At 49.5% G+C, this 25770-nt stretch overlaps 1 protein-coding gene across 1 annotated transcript; it reads left to right on the top strand.

Annotated features, from left to right (window-relative positions):
• The first annotated feature begins 1509 nt into the window (after nt 1-1509).
• Nucleotides 1510-22345, top strand: LOC144934230 (acyl-CoA desaturase-like). Its single transcript, XM_078859850.1, has 5 exons — nt 1510-2535; nt 5032-5162; nt 16580-16785; nt 17895-18127; nt 20724-22345. The coding sequence occupies exons 1-5, from the start codon at nt 2166-2168 to the stop codon at nt 20921-20923; spliced, it is 1140 nt and encodes a 379-aa protein (XP_078715976.1). The 5' UTR covers nt 1510-2165; the 3' UTR covers nt 20924-22345.
• The last annotated feature ends 3425 nt before the right edge of the window (nt 22346-25770 follow it).

The following is a 25770-nucleotide window of genomic DNA, read 5'->3' as shown; positions in this document are numbered from 1 at the left end:
ATTCATTTACCGATGTTTAATTGTTAAGCGACGAAGTCAGCCACGCATTTAATTTATGCATTTCACTGAGACATGTTGCGGCATTATTCCCCGTGAAACTAACATCGTGGCTTGAACACCATTTTGTGTTGGCCTCTTGTTTTATTAAAAAGCCTAAAACGATTAAAGACTTGGGGATGAATTTCCTCACAGAGGCAGTTTTGAAACTGCTTGGGTTTTAGGGTCCGACTTCCCACACCGAATGTGTGAGAATTGCAAGCATCTTTGCAGAAATGGTAAAAAAAAGTGTACGGTACAGTACTTTGGGAATTTTATTTTTTTTATCTCTGGCTCAGATTTAGAACTACAAACAACTTTTGCCCCCCCCCCCCACTAATTTGATTGATTAGCGTGTAATATAATTTTGGTAGTACAAGGTCGCAATACATATCTAGTGTGCATTTTTGTTGTTGCTGTTGTTACATGTTGAAGCATTATTAAAAACATTAATCATCGTATAACCGTCGCAGGACGGCTTACGGTTGTCTAACCAATGCCAAAGACCCCCCACCCCTCCATTCCACAGATCTCGAAAGCTACGCGGGGTTGAGCATGCACAATGTTTGGATGGGTTGGTGTTCAACCACCCACGAACTGGCTACGCGGTGGACGGCAGTCCAGATATAACCTCTGTTGTACTGTACTTCTATGCCCCCCGCGCCTGCACGAACCCGCACTGAGCAGCGCGGTGGACGTGTGGGACAATTGACCCCCTCGTGGAGTGGCACAAATGACCTTTGCCGTTCGTCAGTGCACGCATTGAGCGAGGCTTTAACGTTGCTCAGAAGCAGGTGAGACCCAGCAAATAGGCGACAACAAAATCTAAAGTAGCGAGAGTCAAAAAAAACAAGAGGGGGATGGAGGAGAGGGGGAGGAAATTACGATTATCGATTTTATATTGGCAGGACAACGCCGCCTTGCCTCGTATTTTATCTCAGCCCCTGGCGACCACCACGGCCGGTGGCCCACCCGTGTTCGGTGCGAGAAAAGTCCAACAACAATGGGGCAGACAGAGCGAAGCGCCTCGCCGCAGCGAGCTGGGCGAGTGTGAGGGGAGGGGGCAGCTTTGACGAGAGAGACAGAGGGAGATGCGTCACTCAGGAGAATTAATTCTCATTTCGAATTAATTCTTATTTTTTTTTCCTCCTTGACGGGAGATGTTTTTCTTCTTCTATTATCTCTTTGCACACATTTGTTTTATTATTATTTTAAGGGAAAAAAATGTGGGGGCCTGTGAACATCGCTCGCTCGTTTATTAATTTATTCGATTCGCCGAGCGGCGATTTCAGCAGCAGCAACAGCAGCGGCTCCGCGCGCGCAGGAGGCGAAGAAAAGGGAAGACGAGCGCGAGACGCTCACGCGACGCCGCCTCGGCCAATGGGGGCGCTCGCCCGGCTCGCGGCCGCTGGCCAATGGGCGCGCGCGGCGGCCTTGCGCGAGCTCCTCCCTCCGCCTATATAAGGCGGAGGCCCCCTGGCCCCCACCTGGCGAGAAGCAGCAGCAGCAAAAGCGGACGGCTTACCACCTCCGTTCAACACTCTTCCTTCTCTTCCCCTCTTTATTTTTTTTAAACTTCTCTCTCGCTCACATCTTTCACTCTTGCCCCCCCACACACTTTCCACCTCTTCCTCGCTCTTATTCTTCTTCTTTCACTCTCATCGCCCACTCCACCGTCGAGTAACGGGGCAACTAGAAATAAATTTGGCTTCAAATAAGAGCACGGTAGAGGAGGAAATTTTAAACTGCAAGAGGGAAAAAAATCGTTGAGTAAATTGTTTATTTTATTGTAAACATAGAGGATTAACATTTTAAAAAATCGTTAAAAAAATTACTAAAGCAACGAACAGCAAAGCAAACTAGAATAATAATTTATAAATACTGTATTAACAGTACAGTACCTTAAGCCTAGTTTCAAAACGGGTTGCGGCCACCATTAGCTACGCAACAATTCTAGCCAGAATAAATATCGTCATCAAACGCTGCTGCCTTCCCACAACCAGCCACGACCACCACAATCCCCGTCTTCTCCCCCCCTCCACTGTTGGTCCAGTGCTTCTGAGTCGAGAGCGGGGCAGAGAAATCGGCTGCAGTCGACCAAGTCAAAAGAGACAAGAATAAACAGCACAATGGGTCTCAGGGAGCGCAAATCACCCTCGGAGACGGCTCTCGAATGCCAACAGGCGGTGGACAGGAGCGGACCGGAGTATGTGGACATCCTGGAGATTCCCGACCAGGAGGTCAACAAGAAGACATCTGCCACCGAGACCAGCAGCAGCAACGGCGGTCCTCCCTCCATCACCAGCAACGCCGCCGATTCCTCCGTCTCCAAGGCGACGGAGGACGATGACCTGAACAGCAGCAGCAGCATCGTGTCCTCTGCATCAGCTCCACGCCGAGTCGTGTGGAGGAACGTGATTCTCATGAGCCTCCTGCACCTGGGAGCTCTCTACGGACTGCTACTGCTGCCCGTAGCTCACCCAATCACCTGGGCCTGGAGTAAGTTGTGACCACGTTAAACACATTTTTTGTATTTTTTCCACTGAGCTAGATATGGTTGTTGTTGTTGTTGTTTTTTCAGAAGCGACCTGGCCACAAATGGTAGCACAACGAATGTGGCTGATTTGTGTGGATATTTCTAGCAACTCAATATTCTCAACGCGTGGAAAAATCCACGGGGAGAATATTCAAACTACAAATATGCAGGCGTCAGGATCGGGATCGAACCCACGACCTCTTGTATACCTGGCTAGGTAGTTAACAGCTCGCCACGAATTCTGGGTCTTCTAGCTGTTAGTAGTGGGGATAACGTGAGAGAAAGAGAGTGCTTGGGAATTCATTTTAAAAGTGAGGTTTGAGGTGGACTTTTCATGGCATAAAGTGCATTTAAATAAATTATAGGGAGAGATTAAATATTACTAAAAATATTTTGAGGTCGACTTGTCATGGATTATAGGACAATTGAAAAAAATAGAAAGAACATCTCTCCGAAAAGAGCTTATAAATATTTAAATAAAACCTCGGACTGGGCATGGCTTAATAGGTATTAATAAATAAATAAACTCGGAATGAATATGAAGTTCACTCAATATTGTGGCTTTGAAGGCATCTTATTTGCTTATTAATGTTACATAAATGTAATGTATTACCAGCTGAACCCATGAAAGGCAGAAAAAGGTTGCTGCATATTATTCAAGGGCATATAGCGCTTCCAGAAATCCATACATAATGGCGGTAAATTTCACAATATTTAATAACTGTAATTATATATATATTATAATAAATAATATAACTTTTAAGAAAGCCTCTCGGAGCATCATGTGATAGATGATGTACCGCCACCACCAACCGACGCTGGCTATATTATTTGCACAGTGGTGGATTCGGGCCCTCCGGCATTGCATGATGGGCTGGGCGGGAGAGATTGTTCGAGAACCAACACCGGCGCGCCTATTGACACCCCGTGCGGTAAAAACTGGAAGGCAGCAATAGCAGCAGCAAGCAAGCAACAAGCAACATAGCCACCGCGTTGGGTGCTATTATAAACGCCCGCGCGCAGACTGCCACTGGCGTTTGGCGTGCCGTGCATGGCATGGCTGTGGCTTTTTTTTCTTTTGTGAAATGGTCTTTTTTGGATGGCTTAGGGTGGCCCTCGGCCCAACAATTAAGCTGTGTCGTAGTCGTAAAACAAATTCGCCTCGGCTCCGTCATCGCAGAATGCAACGCAGAATTATTTTGGGAGAATGTTAAAACATTTCCCACAACTCAATACATGTTATCACACGTGGGTCTTTTTTTAAATAAATATTTCACACATCCATTTTACAGTATTCACGCGTTCCAAAACTTACTGGCTTATGTAACAAACAAAAAAATGCGGCTTGTGTAACACTGTACCTCATGCAATTCATAAATGTCCTTTGCAAACTTCATATAGCCACGGTCCTGTTGTAACCGACCGTGCAGTAGTTTTGACCAGCTGCTCTTGCAAGCTACGAAGACAAACCCCATGCCCTGTAATGACCCGCATTTAGTATTCTAGGCCATGCCTCAACCTGCGCTGTTGTTACTGTATTATTTATTGCAGAACGAATAATTTTAGATACGTCTTGATTTCCACTTGGTTACAGGCAGACAATGAACACCAAGATAGCCTAATTTTATTTGATTGCCTTCCTGATCGTGTTGCACATTTATTTGCCAGAAAAAAGATTGGCAGCCCCTCGTGTTTAAGCAGATACACGTATACTCGTGTTTGTATTTCTTCGAACTGTTTGCAATTGGTCACCTCGACTTCTTTTGGCCAGATTGGGAAAGACATAACTAATGTGGTAAAACTCTCCAGTTTTTTCGGCAGGCACGGATAATACTTGACATGCAGAGAGCGGTGCTTCAAGCAGTCACCCACTCCCTCTGCCCCTAACCTCATGGGTGCTTTAGTCCCACTGCTGTGTCGTCACTGGCTGTATTTGGTGTTCTGTGCCGTTATATGTACAGTGAGCACTTTTCCAGTGGGAGCCCAAAGGGCCACCCCTCTATAACACTGTTGTGTGTGATATGTTCTGTATGCTTCATGCAGGGGTGTGGAATCTGACTTCATTTCGCCATGGCCACATGAGGCCTTGCGCTTAGAAATGGCCGGCAAATGATATTATGAATCCATCACCGTAAGCAAGCATCTTGGCCACACGAGCCGGGTTCTAGAGGGGAATATTTTCGACCTCATAACTCTTTCTAAATCCAGCAGACCCTGGCCACCTGTTGAGAACCCTACCTTTTTTTTCGTTATTGAGTAATGGAAAGGTGTACGTGTGTGATTGTATGGCCGGCTGTAGGTATTCAAATGTCCTATTTGGCCCTTGGTAAGAGAAAAGGTTCCCCCCACCTCTGATGTAACGGCGTTTCGCGTCACGCGCTGTTTTCATTCGGAGCGCCATCCGCTGTGCCCATGCTGCCCCGCCTAACCCGCGTTGCTGTGTGGCGTGCGGTGCGCAGCGTGGTTCTGCTTCACGGTGAGCGCACTGGGCATCACTGCGGGCGCGCACCGCCTCTGGAGCCACCGCTCCTACAAGGCCTCCTTGCCGCTGCGGGCTCTGCTCGCCGTCGCCAACTCCATGGCCTTCCAGGTGAGCGTGCGCTCATGCCGCCTCGCCAACGCCGCCACCGCCGCAAGCGACCGGCCATCTCCGCCACACCTCCACCACACCTCTACCACACCTCCACCACACCTCCACCATACCTCCACCACACCTCCACCACACCTCCACCACACCTCGTCATCGCATTTCACTCAGGGACTTCTCTATCACATTACACTAATGAGCATCTTGGAGGTGGAGACTTCGGAATCGGGCAGCTACGGTGATTCACCTTGTCACACCGTCTCACACTTTCCATCTGCCCTCTGGTTTACATCATTTGCTCAGCCCTAGCAAGGAACCTTCATAATGAGCGGCTTTCAAATTCGACCCTTCCATACAATTTTCCCTCACAACCCCCCCCCCGCCCGCACCTTCAATTAGCACGGTTGGCTACGAACGGTGCGAAATCAGTTCAACATAAATACATACGTGCGGGTACCCATCATTGCCCCTTTGTTGCTTGCCTAATGATGTCTCAGCTGAATGGCCGTTGGGAGTTCAGGTTTTCCTTTGTAAGACATCCCTTGCCTCACTGACCATCTTTCCAGACAGTCACACTGCAACCCTGGATATTGGCTTATTTACAAGTGTTGACTCGTCACCTGGGTGGCACTTTAGTCCAGCTCAACATTTTGTTTTCTGCCCTTGAACCCCTCAGTGATGGTGTTTGCACCTTAAATGTTGCAAGTTAATTCTGTGAAATTATTTACCAGTTGGAATAGCAGATAAAATAAATCAGCAGTGTTGTTTGAGCATCACTGCCAGAGGGCAGGGTGACTTTTCACTTGTTGAGTGATAACGGGCTGTTTGTAGGTCTAGATAACGTTTTATTGCGCACTCACTTGCCCACCAATTTATCCAGTGAAGAGGGCAAGTCTGGCTGTGGCTTCACCTGGAGTAACTTCACTGTGACATCATAAAAGTATGTTGTTAACAGCTGGTACATTCCATTGCATCACATGTCTTACAAAGCAGTTTTTGATGAGCTCATTAACAAACTGTCGAGAAAAAAGAATCTTCTTGTGCTTGAGTATATGCAGAGCTAGGAATGTGATGGCAAGAGCAGTTAGGCAAATTGGATATTTGGAATAGAATGACAGGAAAGTACTAGAATATATCAAGACGAAAAGGTTGAAATAGGTGGGCCACGCGCAGGATGCTTCGAGGGCAGGTTGCTGAAACAGGATATTGGGAGTGGTACCCAAAGGTCTGTGACCAAACCGAAAGAGCGCTGAAACCAGATGGTGGGATGAAGGTAAAAGCAGGCCTTGGAAGGCAGACGTCAACTTTGTAGCAGCTGTAGGATCTAGCAGAAGGATGAAATAAACGGTGATATTTTGTGGCACGCTAGCGAGATGTTAACTACTTTGCCGGGTATACAGGAGAGGGCATGGGTTCGATTCCGACCCAGACACATGTATATTTGGAGTTTACATGTTCTCCACCGGAATCACGTGGATTTTTCTCCGGGTCCTCCGGGTTTTCCCTCCACATTTAGAAACACGCGTTTAGAGTATTTGGCTGCTATAAATTTCCACATGATAAGGCACTTCGTTGAGCTATGATTTATGGGCAGGTCGCTTCTGAAAAATAACTAAATAACTATATAGGGAAGTGGTAAAGTAAAAAAATAATTTAGTTTAGTAAATAGTTTATTTTGTGGCATCACTGGCTTTGACCTTGACAATCCCCACTGGATTCCTCCAATGATAGTGAAGATACCATTTGATTGCCTGTATTTGCAATAACCTGCTATTCAAACACTGGCGTGCTTTGCTTCATATCTGTACTGGTTATTATCATCATCATCACAAACTCTAAAGATCAGATGAAGACACACTCTCCGAGGGGGTCTGGGGTGCAAAGTACATTACAAAATGTCTAAGCATGGCAAAAAAAAACCTGGCCAAAAGTTATACAGCTAAAGATAACCTGTCATAATTGCTTGTTAAATCGATAGATGTGCTGCGTTGTTGTGAAATGCAACTTATGAAACCGCCCACACCCACCACCGACTCTTAATTAGAATTGGCTTCGGTTGAGCCCTCACCAAAATTTATGAATTCCCATTCTGTGCCCATTCGAGACATTGCCTGAATTTGTCTCCTATCAACCTCTGTGTTATTTACCAAATCTGACATTGCAAATCACAATGATTCACCGTGCCTTTGAATTTCATAGCCGCCCATTAATCAGTGGTGGGGGCAGGCCACCCAATCGTGAGCCTCGACGTGACCACACAGCCATTGGCCGATCACGCCCCGGTGGGTTTGTGCACCAACTCGTTAGCGGGTTTGAGTGCTTCCTGCATTGATTGATATATTATTCAATCACCCTTGATCTCAAACATCAAATGCTTTTTTTTGCCAGCTATTTCTCTGTACAACACACACCAAGGTAAAGAAAATGCACAGGAAAAAATAAACATGAGATTGTTTTTCCACCCCGATAAATACAGTTTCTCCTCTGAGATTGCATGCTCTCCCTTTAAACAAAAGCCCTTTTGTTAACATGTGGGAATCTAAAGCCGCGCGTGTGCCTGCGTACGTGTGCGCGTGCCTGCGTGCGTGCGCGCGTATGTTCGCATCTGTACAGTGCTGATGTGCGTGGGCGTGAGGGCAAGCGCTTGCCAGAATGGCGTAAGCAGCATCATCGTGACCCGTTGCCAGGGCCGATGCACGTCCTCTTTATGGTACCAATCTGTACTTGGCAAGCCGCCCTGGTACAGTTGTGCCATGGGGTGGTTGCGCTAACCCATTGTACCGTGCCGCGATGAGATTGCAGCACTATCCCCTGTTGGGCATTATTGAGCTATTGTGCGCTCCGCTACGCTCAAGCGCTTTGTTGTACGTTGTGCCATCCTGTTTGCAATACGCTGTGCCGTGAATTGTGCGAAGAGCGAGCTGCGCTTCGCTGTGCTGTGGGTGCCAGAGGGTGTGCTGATTGGCATTGCTCTTTTTAATGCATTGTCCCGGGGTGCGCGATTTAGCATTGGGTGTTGTAATAAATGGGTACTTTTTCTCCCTTACTAATCCAACCACATTCGCATCACCGGTATAGTCGATAAATACAGCATACACACTGAATCACAGACATGAAATTCTATGCATACAAGCGACGGATATTTCTGTAACGATTTGCAACAGGCATTTTGTGTGTGGCGTGATCACTCGACCTTTCCAGGCAAAACATCAAATGTGGAAATTGTCGAAACCGTGCTGCTGCGTAGGGCCAATACTACACACGGATCTGCGATTTTTAGATGTCTCGCTTGTGCGTGCGTGTGTAAATCAAAAATCAAAAGCGGATAAAAAAAATCCTAACCAATACAATTGGGATTCACGTAGCAGCGAGGGCGTGGGTGAGAGGTTTTCTAAACACAGAGCTGTGCACGCTGCCAGAGAAAGCCCGGATGTCATGCGCTCCAGGCCACATTTGCCGAGTGGCTCGCTGGGCCGCACAGGCGCCTTGCAGCCTCACAAATTGGGGGGGGGGGGGACTGATGTTGAGCTAAGCTTTTACATGCCCGGTGCCTATCGTGAAGGGGTGGGTGCACGTCTCATTATTTTTATGAATACCGCCCAGAGTCAGATGTTGCACAATAATCCGACGGTTCTTATTTTTTTTTGTCGAATCGTTGTCTCTGGGTTTCGCAGCACACAGGGCACCTCAGCAAATGTTGCTTACGTAACCAATACTGGACGAGTTCGATATTAAAAGAAGGTTTTGTAAATAAACTGCTGGGTCAGATTTAATTTATTTTGTTTATACGGGGAGAAAGTCAGTGGTGGGGTTGGGTGGGTGGTTGGCATTTTGGAGAAAACAAAACAACTGCCTGCCAAATCACACACACACAGTTTCAGCACAAGTATTGCATCCATCCTCGTGAACCAACGATCATTTTATCCACTTCACCATTCTCACTATCTGTGTCTTTGCGAGCATTTTTATCGCAAACGTTGTCACCTTTGCCACAATCGCGTTCATCGTTGAAGTCACGTCAGCTCGCGTTCGCTCGTGGTAATTTTTGTCCCACATTTGCTTCGTTGATCGTGAGTGGGGCCTTCGCAATACGCTTTGCGGCAGCCTCGGTGGAGAGATGTTAACTCCCTCACCTGGTATACAGGAGGTCATGGGTTCGATCCCGACCCCTGATGCCTGTGTATGTAGAGTTTGCATGTTCTACCAATTGTCGTGTGGATTTTACTACGGGTCCTCCGGTTTGCCCTTCCACCAACATGCGTTTCAGAGTATTTATTTGCTTTGCATTTCCATGTGATAAGCCGCTTCGTTGAGCTATCATGGCCAAGTCACTTCTGAAAAAGAGCAATATAGCTCAGGGTGCCTTGCCTGGTAAAATAAAAATAGTAATAGTTTTTATATAGTTTTTGGCCCCAGTTGGGTGTTCAAGATGGAGGTGGCATTGGGGCCTGTCTAGTGCCGATATTGCTCATCACATTTCCCTTTCTTTGTAAAAATGCTTTCCTTCACCGACGTCGTTGCAACATGTCCCACATCAGAAACGTTCTCGACTCTTCCTGCTGCCGAGATGGTAAGCAAGCTTGGTCTTTAAAACTTCTCCACAACCTGCGCCACATATCTATCTTACCTCATTTCTGCCGATACAGTCCTGTGACAAATCCCCATTATCAAAACTGAAATTTTATTACAAACAAATTATTTGCTTGTCACTCACTTTCCTATTCTGCCCCCCTCAGTCTGGAACTCCCTTCCCCTCCATCAATTTAACACCCACGGTCCCAATCTCACGTATAGCACCCTCCTCTTCTCACAGGTGTTTGAGAGCAGTGCCGCGGGGATCGTACGGTGGTCAAGGTCCCCCGGCCAGAGCCCCCAGAACCTCGCAGCGCCAAATGTATTTCCCACTTTCCAACTCTCCTCACCTCCCCTGGCCACACCGAATAATTTACCTCCCCCGTTGTCGGAAGGCCTCTCCATTCATATCCCCCTCACTCCCCGCCCCCCACTTTCCCCTCTCCTTCTTTGTTCTTTCTTCCTCGACCACTTCCCTACTCGCCCCATTTCATCGTAGCAGGCGTTTATTTATTCATTTTGCACTAATGCCTTTTAAGCTATTTTAACCAATTCTTAAAATTCAGTTTTTCTTAATGATGCTTTATCACATCTCAAACGTTCTGAGATGCCCTGGTGTGAATTGAGCTCTATCAAAAACTGAATTGTTATAGTCCATCAGAACAATATCCCGTAGTGGCTGTCAAGCACACACAATCTGCTCCAGGACTGTACTTCACAGAGGTAAGTCTTTGAGGAGCCTGGCGATTGATCCCCAGTCTCTGGGGGCTATCGCCAAAATGTTCCGTGATCAAGTCCCCCTCGTCCAAGAAAGACTTACGGAGGAGTTTGTAGCATGCGAGGAGAAACAGGAAATACCCAGAGAGAGCCCATACACACGAGAGGCTCACACTGAAGTGCCCCCCACACACGGGGTCATGAACCAGCTTGCCGTGCTGCCATCTCATGGCGAGCCTGCAGTTCGGCAGACTGGCACGTGCACAGCACATGCTGGAGGCCTGTGTGATCCACCCACCCTGCCTCAGTGACGCGTCGGGTTGCATTCCCCGCACAGCAGCGTGCGCAGTATTTCTGTACGTCACCTCCCGCGGTGTTTTCTTCAATTGCCATTTGTACATTGTTGATCGCAAACTGCTGGCGAGGCAGTAAACCAAAAACAATGTTGAATTGCTCGCTCTGTTGGTTGCTGGGGGGGTTTTCTTTGTGCGTGACGATTGTGGCTGTTTGTGTCACGCCGCCCCGCTTGCCGTGGTTCTATCCCGCGTGCTGCGTGCGACGCTCGCAGTCCGCACGATGTGCGGGGCTCGAATGCTTTTTGTGATTTTCCTGCGCGTGCGTGCGTGCGACTTTGGGTTACGCGCGTTTTGATGTTTTGTTTACGAGCGTTGGTTTTGTCGGTTGTGTGTGCCGTGTTACAATTGTGCTGTTTCTGCTGCTCCCGGTTTACGCCTGCAGTCCAGCTTTCAGTCTCATTCACTTGTAAATTAGGTTTGTGTTTAAAAAGCAAATCGGATGATCTATTGCTGTTGATTTGTAGGCTGCGGTTGCTGAAGTGGTCTGTGCCTTGGGGACTGCAGTGGTAGAAGCTGGACTTAAGAGTCAGGGCTAGCAACCAAGGCTTCAAAACCCAGACTGAGTAATACCCTACAACAGTTTGACAATTGGTATAGTTTGGGTTCACTGTTATGTGTTTTTTTTTCCTATGCGAAGCATGCGGAAACTATGCAGCGGTATGACAATCGACGTCGAACTTATATCGAATACAAATCATAAATATGAATTTCTAACACTCGCAATGCGATGCATGTATCATGGGCCTAAATTTGTATTTTGGTGGATGAATCAATAATTGCATTCCTTCTCCTTTGTCAGAAACTGCTTTCACACTCAATTTCAGATGCACATCAAAATTCTCTCGACCGTTCTGGCACCTTCCAAATTTGGCTCGCGAAGTGCCCGTAGCAGACAGCTCCACTTGAATCATCACTAACGGTGTCGTCATTATCGTCATGGCTGTCCATCACGATTCCATTCCCCGCTTCATAATAAATACGTGCCGGAGGTGCGCACCGGTTGTATGGGACGAGGGAGGAGCACCCGGCAGCGTGAGGATGCTTGAACCACCACACATAATGGGGGCTGTTAACGCAACTTCATCTATTTGTGGACAATGTAAAATTTGGTAAATGTGCTCGACTGTGGCATTGGCAAACACTACAGTTGGAGTATGACGTGTAATATTACGAGCAGCAAGACATCTCACTGCTGGGCTCTCCAGATGTCTGCACATTTCAATTAAGCGTCTGTACTCATTTATACAGCAACGGCGATCATTATCGGCTGGTGTACACAGCTGGACTTGGTGATAGATGCCTGATGGGTGGATGTAGAATTAGCATGCTGCTGCAGTGCCCACCGTGGATATTTACCCACCATTCGCATGCTTTTTGAAGAGCGCCTCCCGAAAGTAGAGTCTTTGAGCATGCGCTGGATAACACGGTTTTATTGTAATCGGTAGGCTTGATGAGCGGGGGTACGAACGGCCATGCCACTTGCTTGTGAAGGCAGGGGGGAGTGCATGTCGCACCTCTTAATGCATAAATTAAGGAGCCCATCGCCCAGGAAGATTCTGAACTGTTGGGCAACGGCGCACGCGGTGCACCGCTAACCGTACCGCAGCACATAGCGACGTTTTGTTTGTCTCGCTGAAACCCGAAATGAGAAATGCCTCAACCCTGCGTGCCTACATTGTAATGGATTATCTAATATTGCAGTTTGAAAGCACGGCCCCAGATGCACTAATGCATTGTGCCTGGAGTGGAAGTGAATGCGTGTGTGTGCTTCACCGCTTTGTAAATCAGCCTGGGTCGCTGCTGAAGTCCATGTAACCACTCGATGCTCTCTTCGCCATTACTACAGCCTCTGCTACATTATTAAGGGGAAATATTTCCCATAGCTTCCGTACGGTTAGGTCCTCTATCCAACTGAGCCTTTGAATGGTCTTCAGTATTACGAGTTTATAACGCCAGTGTTTCATTGCCAATGTCTTTGGTTGTTCTTCTGCCTGTGACCAAGTCACCTGGAACACACACAATCTCGTCGGTTGTCGGAAGCTCAGCAAGATTGGCCTGGACCATCCTGAAATGGGTGGCTATCATGCACAACAGGTTGTTTATTGGCTGCGGGGCCTACCTGGTGGACAGTGCAGCAAAATCCATTGTTGAACTATACATCTATGCTCCCTGCCCTCACCAACTGCGGTGAACAGCGTAGTGGAGTGTGGTCAAACAGCCCCTAGGGCTTGCACGGCATGGGTAGAGCTGCGTGAGTGGGTGTACATGCTTCGTGGTACGACAGAGCAGGTAGCGTTCTCTGCACGCAGTGCCGTCTGTGACACGTAATGTTTACACGAGTCGGTGTTTGTGGATATTTTTACGGACTGGTGATTCATCGGCTGCCTGCCGACGGTGCCCGTGACGTCTTTCCGGTAGCTCGGAAGACGATGCGGCATGGTGGCACATGGCTGCAATCCAAGCACTTTTGGAGGCAGGGTTGGTGGGTCGCACTGAGAAAATCAATGTGCAGTGAGACTCCCAAAACTCGTGCATGGATGGCCAGGTGATGGCAGTACAAAGATGTCTTTGCAGACATTTGGGTATTATCTCTTCACATGCATGGGTTTTCTCCATTCACTATTTCCTCCTGCATGCAAAAAATGTACTGCATTATGCAAGATCCTGCTGAATAAGAATCAAATCTCCATGAGACGTTTTTGTATAAATTTTGTATTAATACGAGATATTATTAATCGTATAGATTTGTGGATTGGAGCGATGTAACAGTGGTTTTAGCGCACTGCAAGGAAGGTGAATTTGCGGCAAACCGAGTTTAATTCCCACCCACGGCTAACACGAGGAGGCCCCTCCAACTTCATCAACCGTCACTGACCGGTATGGTGAAGTATGATCGTACAACCCCCCCTTTAACTAACGCAGTGTGGCAAGACCTTCACCCAGCCAGCAGTGGCTTGACAAATGACTACAAATTCTAAATTGAATATGCATTTTTTTAAACGGAGAATCATTCTTGTGCGGTAAATGCGTAGTTGCGCGTAACGGTCTTGGTCTTTTTTTTATCCGTCCATTTTTCTCCTCCGGCTTCTTTCGCGGCGGACTTCGTCTCCGCTGACACGCCGAGGTGCTCGTCGCCAGGGCAACGGCACGTGCCGCTTCCCCTCCCGAGCGCCGGTATCGGACGCGATGCCATGCCGGCTCCTTATTAGTTATTACCTGCCTCGGTCCGTCGCTGTCGTGGAGACTGCGGCCGAAGAATGACGACGGAGGCGGCTGCTATACAGTAACAACAGCCACCACCTCCCGTCGAAAAACAACATCGTTGTGCGGACTCTTGAGAATATTCAAGTGCTTTACGCTTGTCGAGTACCAACAACAGCGTGGTAATCGGCTCGTTGGAGCTGGTGATTTAGGAGAAGAAGAACCACCTCCTCGGTGCGTTTTTTGTAAACGTCAGCTGACGCGGCGTTCATCCGGCAGGGATGTAACAAGTCGCCTCCACGGTTCCATTAATTGGCACGAATCGGACGGTGGGGTGGTGGGGGGTGTTAGGATTCAAATCGCAATTCCATTGTTTTGTTGTCATCGCAGAACACGTCGAAGCTATAGCGGTATGAGCATATATATAATATATACACATTTGAAATAATTGATCAGCGTTACTTAATTGGTGAATAAATCATTGGCTGAGTGAATGGGTGAGCGCATTAATTGGTGAGTGGGTGAGTGTGTTGTTCTGAGCTGCAGTGCGGATGAGACCGAGTCCTTAACATGGGTGTCGGAATCGACACGTCGCTACAAATCTCCAAGTAGATCAATGATTGAAAGTGGGATCTGTCTGCAATCTGAGCAACTGGTTATCGGTTGGAGGAGATGGTGGTGTCGTTGATAGAATGGGGTCTCGATAATAATTAGACATTCAAACAATGCGCGCTATCATATTTTATGATGTGCTTTTTTACTCCTTTTAAATATTTAATTTTTTAAGTATCCCCACTTCATGCATCATTATTCATGCGACGCAATGATTGTCTTAGGTGATAATTTCGCGAAAGGCAATATCCTAAATAAAGATTGATGGTTAAAAGTATTAATAACAGATTAGGACCATTTTACAATCCACTGCTGAATGATGAAGGCGGGTTTTTTAAATTGTTTGGGATACCCAGATTTGGATCAGATTTCACTCGCCACTGATACTAACCGTGGCTGGAAATCAAACTCGGGTCACTGGGCTCATAGCGCAGTGGGCTAAACCACTCCATCAGCCGCTCCACCCCCAGCGTCTTGTCATAGTGGCTGGAACAATCTTCAGTGTTTCACATGCAAGATTATCCATCAGGCCTGGGTGTCACAAGTGCCGTAAGCCCTAGCTCCCCGGTGACTTATCCCACCTGCCCGACTCGCTTTGATGAGCCCAAGGTTCAGCTCAAGTTCGCGCAAATTTAAATCTTCCCATTTAAACCGAACCTGACAGAGCAGCAGCTGCTGATGAGAGCTGAGAGCCTGGCTGCATGTGGTTGAGCCGTTCAATGAGAGCTTTCCGCGTAAAGAGGTACATTTTTTAAAGTTCATATTTCTGCTCGAGTTGGTGCGACTTCTTCAGCATTTCGAACACCACCTGAAAATCGGCCTGTTTTTTGACCAGTCTAAAATGTGCTTCATATCCTGGAGCTCATCACGCACGATGGTGCTGGCTGGAGCAGTGTTGTCTTTGCTCGTGTTCTCTGGGCCTGGGATAGGTATATTGAGGTGCGCGCGTGTTGTGTTTGACGGTGTACTGTTTGTAATAAGCGCCTTGCCTTGATGATGATGATGAAAGGTCCGGTGTTTGCTTTGCCTCCAAATTGCCTTTTGTGTGTACGTACGTTGAACCGCTTTCACACCGTACGTATCCAACCGCGCTAATCGGAGGTGCAATTAGTGTTGCTGCGTGCGTGTTGTGGAGCGCGTTGCCTTTGTCATCGCAGCACCGTGACATCGACTAGGTTACCTCTGCCACGGGTAGATCTGCTGGCATTTATATTGTCCTGTTCTGTTTACGTGACAAACCTTACTTATTGGTGGTGGCGAGTTTAATGACGCATTTATATTTATGCGATCTAACCCAAAAACAACCCCCTCTATGTTGACATACAGCACGCAATTTATTTTATGTTAATACAAATACGATGTAATCTTGACAACGGTCTGTTTTGCCACCAAATAGAAGTGACGTAATGTAACCTTTACGCGGTTTCGGACCGGTGTTATCTTGACATGTAAACTCTGGACTGTTCTCAACGTATCAGCTCATAGCCTGTCAAAACATATTCTGCTGGATTGCCTGACGTTACAGGCAAGGGTAAAGCAGTTTGGAACCCATTCAGCTGTGTAATTAGGTACAGTGGTTTATTGTTGTTGTTTTGTACAATCAGTGCGTGGAATGTAAATATCTGTTGTTGTATTTAGTGGCATGTTATACAAAAGTGCATTTTCCCTCCTCTTAATTTACACTGTTTTAATTGGCAAACTAAATGAAAATGTTCCACTTGAGATACTTCCCGCAAATGTGCCACATTTTTTGTTATTCCAAGTGGAGACCCTTGTTCTCTCAACGGACTCTCACCTGGACATAAACGAGGGCCATCGGTCGATCCACTCACTCACTGCTTGCGAACTCTGCTCACCCTTAGGCGTCTGCTGCTCGTTCGACCGCGTCTGACCGCTGGTGTTTTTTTCTCGCCTCGTGTGTGTGTGTGTGCGTGTGTGTGCGTGTGCTTGCCGCGGCTCTAGAACGACATCTTCGAGTGGTCACGTGACCACCGCGTGCACCACAAGTTCTCGGAGACCCACGCCGACCCGCACAACGCCAAGCGCGGCTTCTTCTTTTCCCACGTGGGCTGGCTCCTCCTGCGCAAGCACCCCGAAGTCATCACCAAGGGCAAACGCCTCGACCTCTCGGACCTGGAGAAAGACCCCATTGTGCAGTTCCAGCGCAAGTACGTCAACAGAGGCGCGACAAGGGGGAGAGGTTTATTCTCCGCTTTCGAACTCCGCTTGAAAGCGTTAATAAGTTATCTCTGTCTGACTGGAGTGCAGCAGGGGCGATGGGTCACGGTAACACTCGTAAAGATTATCCCAACGGTGATAAAAAAAATTGTTTCAAGTTGTGTTGCTATTCGGGACCTGCCCTACGGATAAACGAGCCACATTAACCAGAGCAAGGACGCCCAGATCTTGGCAGGTGAAATAAAACATAAAATGGCGTTAAATGGATAAGCCCGTTGGGCCAAGGCGGCCTTGGTCACATGCGGTGGCTCTTTTCGTGAAGGCGCTTTACGCGCGATGTCACCGTGTCACGTCGCACGTCAGTGCACCGCATAACGTCGTCGCCCCCTTGTGCAGCTAAGAAGGTGACATCTTTGCCGTCGATGAAGCACTTTCGAGGGCAAAAGCTTGTTGGAATGCGTTACGGAATCCGCATAATTTTTCCTTTTTTGCCCAATGTTAAGCCGTGATCACCGCTCGCAGTTAGTGGAGGTTTTTACGCTTGTGAGTAATTCCACGGGCCAGTTGGGGCAAAAACGCGTTGCGTCGCTCGCAAGCACGCACGCACGCGGCACGTTGGAAGAGAAACGCAATCCACGTGTCGGGCTAAAAGGGGATCGAGTTGGTATGAGCAGATCCACAAAAGAGCAGGCGGTGCAGTGGAGGTTGTAGAAGGGGTGTGGGCGATGGGGCGAGCGAGGTCGCTGGACATGAGAGAAAGAGCCCCGTTCACTGGAGCCATTTTGCCCTGGCATCACGTGTAGTTGCTGCCCACATGTCACCGTGCCCTGATTTCCAAGTGCGGTTTGCTCATCCTAGGGGGTGTGTTGAGCATTTATTCTCTCCAGCCTTGACCACCACGTACTAAATGCCCTATGGTGGTGGTGGTTGTGGTGTTGCCCGAGGTCGTGCGTAGTGTCGAAAGCTTGAGAGGTGGAATGCTCTACCACATTTGGATCACGAGCAGCGGCCGAAAGCTCGCATGGTGTGCCCACAACGTCCTCATCTCTCTCCTGCCCCCTTCCACCTCTCTGTCTCTTCCCCTCCCCACCCCCCCAAGGTACTACAAACCCTCCGTTGTGATCATGTGCTTCATCGTGCCCACGTTGGTGCCCTGGTACTTCTGGGGAGAGACCATTCACACCGCCTTCTACCTGGCGGGGCTGCTGCGATACACGCTGGCGCTCAACGCCACGTGGCTGGTCAACTCGGCGGCGCACATGTACGGCATGCGGCCCTACGACAAGACCATCAACCCGCGGGAGAATCGCTTCGTCACCATCAGCGCCATCGGTGAGGACACGCCACATTGAGGCGCGCCGCAAAAGTGGTTTGAGCAGTAATCGATTGTCATTCGTATTTATTCACCCCCTGGCAAAAGAGACATCATGAATGAGTGGTCAAGATTTGACGCTGCGATTTGATTCGAGGGTCGATTGCTTCAGCACCAGCTGGTACTGTCTGTCTCATTCTGTCATATTGCCTTAATAGCTTAAAGGTAACAGGGAGTTTGAGCGAGCGCATCCTAAACGCTTGACGTCAGCGCTGCTGTCCTTCCCCCGCACCTCCGATTAGCACGGTTGGCTACGCACTTTGCGAAAACAGTGCAGCATCCACACGTTCATGCGCCGGCAAAGATTGCGCGACACCTTGGGGCTCTCATCGATGGCGAGCTCTCGCTATCTTCTCACGCACTTCCCCTCTCTGCAGGAGCTTTCGCCTCCTCCCACCTTGGCAACATTCCCCAAGTCCATGATTGCTTTCTCCCCAGCTGCCGCCGAGACACTCGCCCGTGCCACCGTCGCGTTACGACTCCACCACCGCAAACTCTCCCCTCCTCTGTGGCCTCCCTAAAATTGGTCATCTCCACAAACTCCAGATGTGTTTTCCATAACGCGATGGGCCAGACTCCTCGCCTCGCACCCACAAATGAGACCATGTCACACTGAATCCTTTCAACGAGCCCTGGTTGTTGTGGACAACTTTGGAATAATTTTGGCCGGTTTTCTTAGAGGCTAAGTTGCTAACAGCAGCACGACGCTGCAGTAAAGTGTTGTTACAGGAGAGTTGTCGCTGTCCCCCTGTTACAGACAGATGGATAGGCAGACAGAGCTAATGAATAAACACTTTCAACCCGAGTTTAAAATCAATGCCTATTAGTAAAATGTATTTTTCTAATTAACAAAATGAAAGAGTTGAAGGGGGGATAATAATACGTCTCTTATAAGTACAAATGTATAATTTACAGAGTGATGTCACCGTGGCATCTGTGTCAGGCTGGGTGCAATTTGAGGCTTCTTTGTATGCGCTCACACGTGTGTGTGTGTCTGCACGAGGGGAGTGACAGTGCAGTGGTTAGCACGCTGCGCTACGAACCCAACGACCCAACTTTGATTGTCACTCATGACCAGATAACAGTGGCGAATATTTGAACCGGTCCTAGGCCATGGCTAGGTCGAATCAGCATCAAATCAGTACCTGGTGGTGTATGTACAAACTTCAGACCTGGGGAGACAAAGGCGGTCGGGTACGGTGTTGGCCTCCCATCGACATTTACATTTTAGTGCTGCCTATTATCTCATGCCACCTGAAATTATCACGTGGTGTCAAAGTGCAGTGAGCCTCACACGTATATACTTGTGACATTGCTGCTGCCAAGTCACGGAGAATGGCAGCGGTTGTGTGCTGGCTTTCAATTGCCCAACAGCGACCCAAAAATAAACATTGTGACTTGGAAGATAGCAGCAGCAGCCATGTTTTTTGCACTGCTGGCTGAAGGCCTCTCCACATTGTCACCATCCCTCGCAGTCCTGCAATGCCACACTCCGCCTCGCAGTCATGCACGTGAGCGGATCTCACCGCTCCATCTCCGCCGCGATCGTCCTCTCGGGGCGCGTCGTCGTGTCCTTTCGCCGACGTTCCGTCGCGAGCCCCGTCTTGTCGGACGTCATCCATTTTAGCACCGTGTGTCCTGCCCAAGCGCGGCACTCTTCTTCACGGCCTACACGTCTCTTACATTTGCGCTCGCGCGTGGTTTGTGTGGTCTGTCTCCTGCGAGAGCTTCTTGTGTTTGCCCTCTGATGCCACCAAAGTGTGTATACCCACGAGGCAAAGGTCGACGTGAGGTCAACTGCAAAACTCGACCGGCACCGGATGTAGCTCGCAACTGCGCCGCACGGAAGCATTTCTAGAAGTAGGCACTGAGTCTCCCGTTTTTTAAATGAACAAAAATTGTCCAGGCATCATTTGCACGCGCGTTTAGTCAAATTGGGTTCGCGAATTATTACCCGACACCTGTTCCCGCTTCTTTGATGGTATCCACAGTTGCTCCACGTGTTTCTTTATTCGTACTGCGAAGGACAACGATTACCTCTTCAGGCGTAACATGTAGAACATCCTCCTCTTCCTCGCCCATACATTGTTTTTGTTTTCCTTATTTGAGGCCTGATTAGATGTTGTTCTATGTGATCATGAATGAGTAATGCTGCAGTAGTTGTTATTTATGTACTGTTTGCATGTGCACAACTGTTCCCTTGTGTTGGAGATTTGAACGTGTTTTTATGTAAATATCATCACCATCATCACGATCCATGGGCCGATAGCCCGTAGGTGTCCACTGCGCATTCCGTCATTTGTTGTTTCCACTTTCTTCTGTCTTGTGCCAATCTGCTCAAGTGGCCGCATCTTTCTGGCAACAATCTCTTTACGTCCTCATGAAGCCACTCTCTGTGAGGGCTTCATCTCTTTCCGGTTCCTTCCATTTTTCCAACCACACACTTTACATTTCCCTGGTGTTGTCCATCCTACATATATCTGCACACACACATAAATAACGTGAACATCGGTCGCTCTAACGAATGTGTGTGTTTGCGCGTGTGTGCGCGTGCAGGCGAGGGATTCCACAACTACCACCACACGTTCCCGTACGACTACGCGACCAGCGAGTACGGCTGGCGGCTCAACCTCACGACGATGTTCATCGACTTCATGTGCTGGGTGGGACTGGCGAGCGAGCCCAAGAAGGTGTCGCGGGAAATGGTGATGGCGCGCAAGATGCGCACGGGCGACGGCAACGGGCGCAGTGGCTAGCCGCAGGCCCGCCGCACGTGGAGCCGCACGACGCGACCGAGGTGGGGGGGGGGGGGGGTCGTGGGGGGGGGGGGTCCGGGGGGACGCACGTCACCGGCGGGTGCTGCCTCCTCCCCCTCACCCCCTACGGAATCCGGCCGGCGAGCGGTCCCCCCCCCGTCCCCGCCCGCCCCCTCACCGTGTTGACAAGGGGGGGGGGGGGCAGGGGGGGGCGGCGGTGTAGACAGAACGGGAGCAGCCCAATCCTGAGGCTTGTCTCTCCGCGGGAAAATGCGCCCCTCGCGTTGGGTTTTCGAGTAACGCGAAGCACTTAAAATTATTATTTTTTAAACCCCTGAAAGAAACGTAAAAAAAAAAACACTCGTGCGCACCGCACTTTATGAAATTTTACGCACATCGTACGCCCCCCCCCCCCCGCCAAATCGTGGCTTCCGGGAAGGTGAGTCCGTGGGTCGAATGCGTCTCACCTTTGCGGAGCCCGGTCAGTGAGCGCCGGTGCGCCGCGCTGTAATTGCGTTCCCAATGGGAAGTGGCACGCTAAATAAACACGTTAATGAGCATCCACCCCCCCCCCCCCCCAAAGGACCCAGCGGCCCGATGCATTTTCGCGTCTCCCGGCCCCGAGAGTGTCGTTTTGCCGGCGCCGAGCGCAAGCACGTGACGCCGTGCGATTGGTTTTTGGCCCAAGGCCGCCGGGAACCCCCCCCCCGCCCAACGCATTCCGATGGCTGCAGCGATGCTGCTGGGTAGACCAGGTGACCTGGTAGTTTGCGCACGGACGGGGTCACTGCTGTGTGTGTGTCCCCCAACTCGACTCATCCCCCACCCCTGCCAACCCCATCTCTACCCTCCCATCACTGACCTCTTCCCTTACCACCGCCCCTCTTTAATCCCATCTACTACTGCCCCCTCCTTACCCTCATTCAATCCGACGCCCTACCCCTCCCAGACGGGCCAGGTGACAGTGATGTCCCTTGTAACCTTGTGCTCGTTGTGAACCGCTTGACTTAGCTCTTACCTGTTTACTGTTTGCTCTATGTAGCACATGATTTCGAAGTGATAGGCTTATACATATATATTTAGATATGTGATGACAACAAATATTAAAACCACAGGTGAAATTGCTGACCATCTGTTGAAAACAATAATTTCTAACTTTGTGAGTTTTTGGATCAGATCTGGACCTGGAGCTTGTGATAAGAGATTTAGGCACAGGAATCTTTAGTTCGTATTTTTACAAACTTACTTTTGACTGTGCCAACTAAACAACGAAGATCAGACGACACTGCTGAGCTTTTCATCGAGTTTTATTTAATTGAACTGATCAGGAGGCGTTTGAGTGTATGCAGGCAATCCGATCGATGTCTGATTAACTGCTTTACTGTTTAAAGAAAATAATAAAATAAAAAAATGTCGACAGAATGAGTCTCTGGTGTGCAGTCGCGCGCCGGTTTGTTCCACCTCGCAGCGTGAGCTGTGCGGCCGCGGGCTTCAGATGGGGCTCCGTTGTGTGCGCACACGGCCCCACGCGTCTGGATTGTTCCTGCGCAACTTTGCAGTTCCGGGTCTCTGTGCGGTCACACTGGGTAACTGAGACAAAGCTTGGGCCCAGCTAATGAAGGGCAGTGACCCCCCGCTCTCGCCTCGCCCTGCTCTGCCTTGTTGTGGGGAACCCTCGCCAGAGCATAACCACACGAGCCAACCAAACTACAACAATAGTCATAACCACACGAGCCAACCAAACTCCAACAATAATCATAACCACGCGAGCCAACCAAACTCCAACAATAATCATAACCACACGAGCCAACCAAACTCCAACAATTATCATAACCACGCGAGCCAGTCGAACTTAATCCATAACCCTAATCGACCAACCAAACCCTACACCACCACACGAGCCAAACGGCCCTACCGACAACGCTGGCCACACTAGCCAGCCAGACTTTCTAACCGCGACTGCCAAGAACAGACTCACCCTCACACTCGGCTTAATTATAATCAAGTCGGCCAACGAACCGACTGATGGGAGTGGTTGCACGGTGGTGTTGGCATACTGCGCAATGAATCCAGACTCTGTTTTTTTCAGTAAAGTCACGTAGGTAAAAAATAAATAAATAAAAATCACGACGTTTCGGGCGCAACACAAGCATCCTTCAGGTGGGGACAACTTAGCGCAAGCACAAACGCTCAAGTGCGTGAAGACAACCTCCGTGACCAGCACGGCATCGCGTGCGGATCCCTTCATCCAGCAGTGGATTGACAAAAGGGGCTGTAAATTTTGCCAACCTGCCACGCTACAAATACCCTGACCTGTAATCTTACCCCCCCCAACACATGTTGAGTTACTTTTTCACTTTCACACTTTCACTTTGGCTGTTCTCTGCACGGGAGTGGGTCAGACCCCGTCGCAATTAATGACGCGGTGAGGTTCATCCTCAATCTCTGATCCGATATTGAAGCAACGGAGCCTCTTCAACCGATAACAGGACCAGGACTCGTGACACCGATAAGAAGCCTTGACCTATGGGAAATAATTACATTTAACCACTGGAGCACAGTGGAATCAATCGCATATTAGCAGAGCTGCGTACAGAGAATCTGACTGCTAATTGTAAATGTGGTGGGTTTACTCTCCAATGCACCGGTGTGCTGTACTAGTAACGAATTGGCACGTTCTGTTTACGTGACAAACCTTACTAGTTGGCTGTGTCAGGTGATGGCGGTTTTAACGACACGTTTATATTTACGCGATCTAACCCCCAAAAGAAACCTGTATTATGGATGAATGCTAATTGTGAACAAGCCCAACTCCAACTGGCGTGTAGATGTCGACTGTGAAGGCGGCGCAAACTGCTCTTGTGCCCGCAGACCACGCGAGAGGAAGGGGGCGGGGGAGGCTCGGCACCGGGTTACGAAGCGGTGGAATTTGAACAGAGGGCCCCATTCACTCCTGGAGCCAGGACCCATGCCAGCCACGTCACCACACGCACCGCTCGCTCGTATCCAAGGCGCAGTCCGCACCCGAGCCATCGTCGGTTGCGCAACTCGATTGGGCGCGACCGAACGTTGGAACGTCTCTGCAACCAGTTGTGAGCCGTCGCGCTACCGGTTGCTTCACGGCTGAGGCAGACTCGGCTTTCAAGCATCTATCTGCTCGGGCGATTTAGAGTGAAGTGTTCCTTCATCGCGTGCCACGTGGTATTTGCAAACTGCGACTCGTTCAGGCACACGAAGATACAAGACCCCCCCCCCCCCCCGTGTAGCCTGGAACAGACACACGTGAAGACCGCAATGGTACACGAGGGGGTGGGTGGCCAGCACCACGCCCGGCCGCCTTTGTCTCCCCAGTGGCGATGTTTACACACCACACCAGGTACTCATTTGAGGCTGAGTCGACCTAGGGGGAAAGGCCCATGGCCGGTTCAGATAATCGTCACTGGGTGTTGGTGGCCGTGAGCGGGAATCGAACTCGGCTCGCCAGGTTCATAGGGGCCGTCCATAAATGACGTCACGCGATTTTGGACGATTTTTGACCCCCCCCCCCCCCCATCGTCACACGGCGTCACAAAAAGTCAGACCCCCCCCCCCTCAAATATGACGTCACAAAGCTCTGCCCCCCCCCCTCAAAAAAAATTAAGCATGCTTCAAATCGCTTTAAACTATTGTCATTGTAATGTGGCGCTGCACTCTGATGTTGTAGGAGAAAACATTTCTTAACGCTAACCGCTGACTCCACCACCGCTCCCCTGACAGCACAGAGTGTCACCCACAGTCTGGGCTCCCGCCTTGAATCAATGCTGGTGAGCTGCCAGATATGGCCAAGCACAAGAACTGGTTTCTGTATTCACTGTCTGATCGGCAGGCTCGCTGGCTCGAACCTTTGCTGGTGAACTGCCAGAGGTGTACAAGTGGAATGGGGCCGTCCATAAATGACGTCACTCACCTGGGGGGGGTGGGGTGGGGGTCAGACATTTGTGACGATGTGTGACGAGCGGGGGGGGGGTTTGAGAAATGGGACGTCACATGACAATTCGCAACTTTAAATACATACAGACAACACGTTCTAATTAATTAAATTGACTTTTTTTTATAAATGTTTTCTCCTACAACATCAGAGTGCAGCGCCACATTAAATACGCACTACAACGACAATAGTTTAAAGCGATTTGAATCATGTTTTATTTTTGGGGGGCGGAGGCAGAGCTTTGTGACGTCATATTTGAGAGAGGGGTCTGACTTTCTGTGACGCCGCGTGACGAGGGGGGTGGGGTCATTTATGGACGGCCCCAATGACAACAGAGCCTGCGTGCCGTGTGAGGGGACTAGTGGCCATGGGAGGTAATGACAGGGGAGTCAGCTGCGAGTGCGAAGGGACTGGTGGCCACGGGAGGTAATAACAGGGGAGTCAGCTGTGAGTGCGAAGGGACTGGTGGCCACGGTAGGTAATGACAGGGGAGTCAGCTGCGAGTGTGAAGGGACTGGTGGCCACGGGAGGGAATGACAGGGGAGTCAGCTGCGAGTGCGAAGGGACTGGTGGCCACGGGAGGTAATGACAGGGGAGTCAGCTGCGAGTGTGAAGGGACTGGTGGCCACGGGAGGTAATGACAGGGGAGTCAGCTGCGAGTGCGAAGGGACTGGCGGCTACGGGAATGTTCGAGAAGGGGGCGTGGTCAGGTGACGGAAGAGTACGGTGGAGTCCATAATAGAGGTTTTTGGGGGGTTAGATCGCGTAAATATATAAATGTTGTGTCGTTAAAACCTGCCACCACCTGACATATCCAACTAGTAAGGGTTGTCACGTAAAGAGAACGTGGCCAATTCGTCACTAGTACAGCACACCGGTG

Source organism: Lampetra fluviatilis, chromosome 9 (assembly GCF_964198595.1).
Source record: "Lampetra fluviatilis chromosome 9, kcLamFluv1.1, whole genome shotgun sequence".
Classification (NCBI taxonomy): Eukaryota; Metazoa; Chordata; class Hyperoartia; order Petromyzontiformes; family Petromyzontidae; genus Lampetra; species Lampetra fluviatilis.
The sequence above is the reverse complement of the archived record's forward strand: the minus strand, read 5'-3'. Positions and strand labels throughout refer to the sequence as shown.

Bases quoted from the DNA above. Each gene is read 5' to 3' on its own strand.
- LOC144934230 (XM_078859850.1), top strand. From the start codon at position 2,166: ATGGGTCTCAGGGAGCGCAAATCACCCTCGGAGACGGCTCTCGAATGC. The intron at 2,536-5,031 runs GTAAGTTGTGAC...TGCGGTGCGCAG, and splicing joins CCCAATCACCTGGGCCTGGA to CGTGGTTCTGCTTCACGGTG. The intron at 18,128-20,723 runs GTGAGGACACGC...GTGCGCGTGCAG, and splicing joins CGTCACCATCAGCGCCATCG to GCGAGGGATTCCACAACTAC.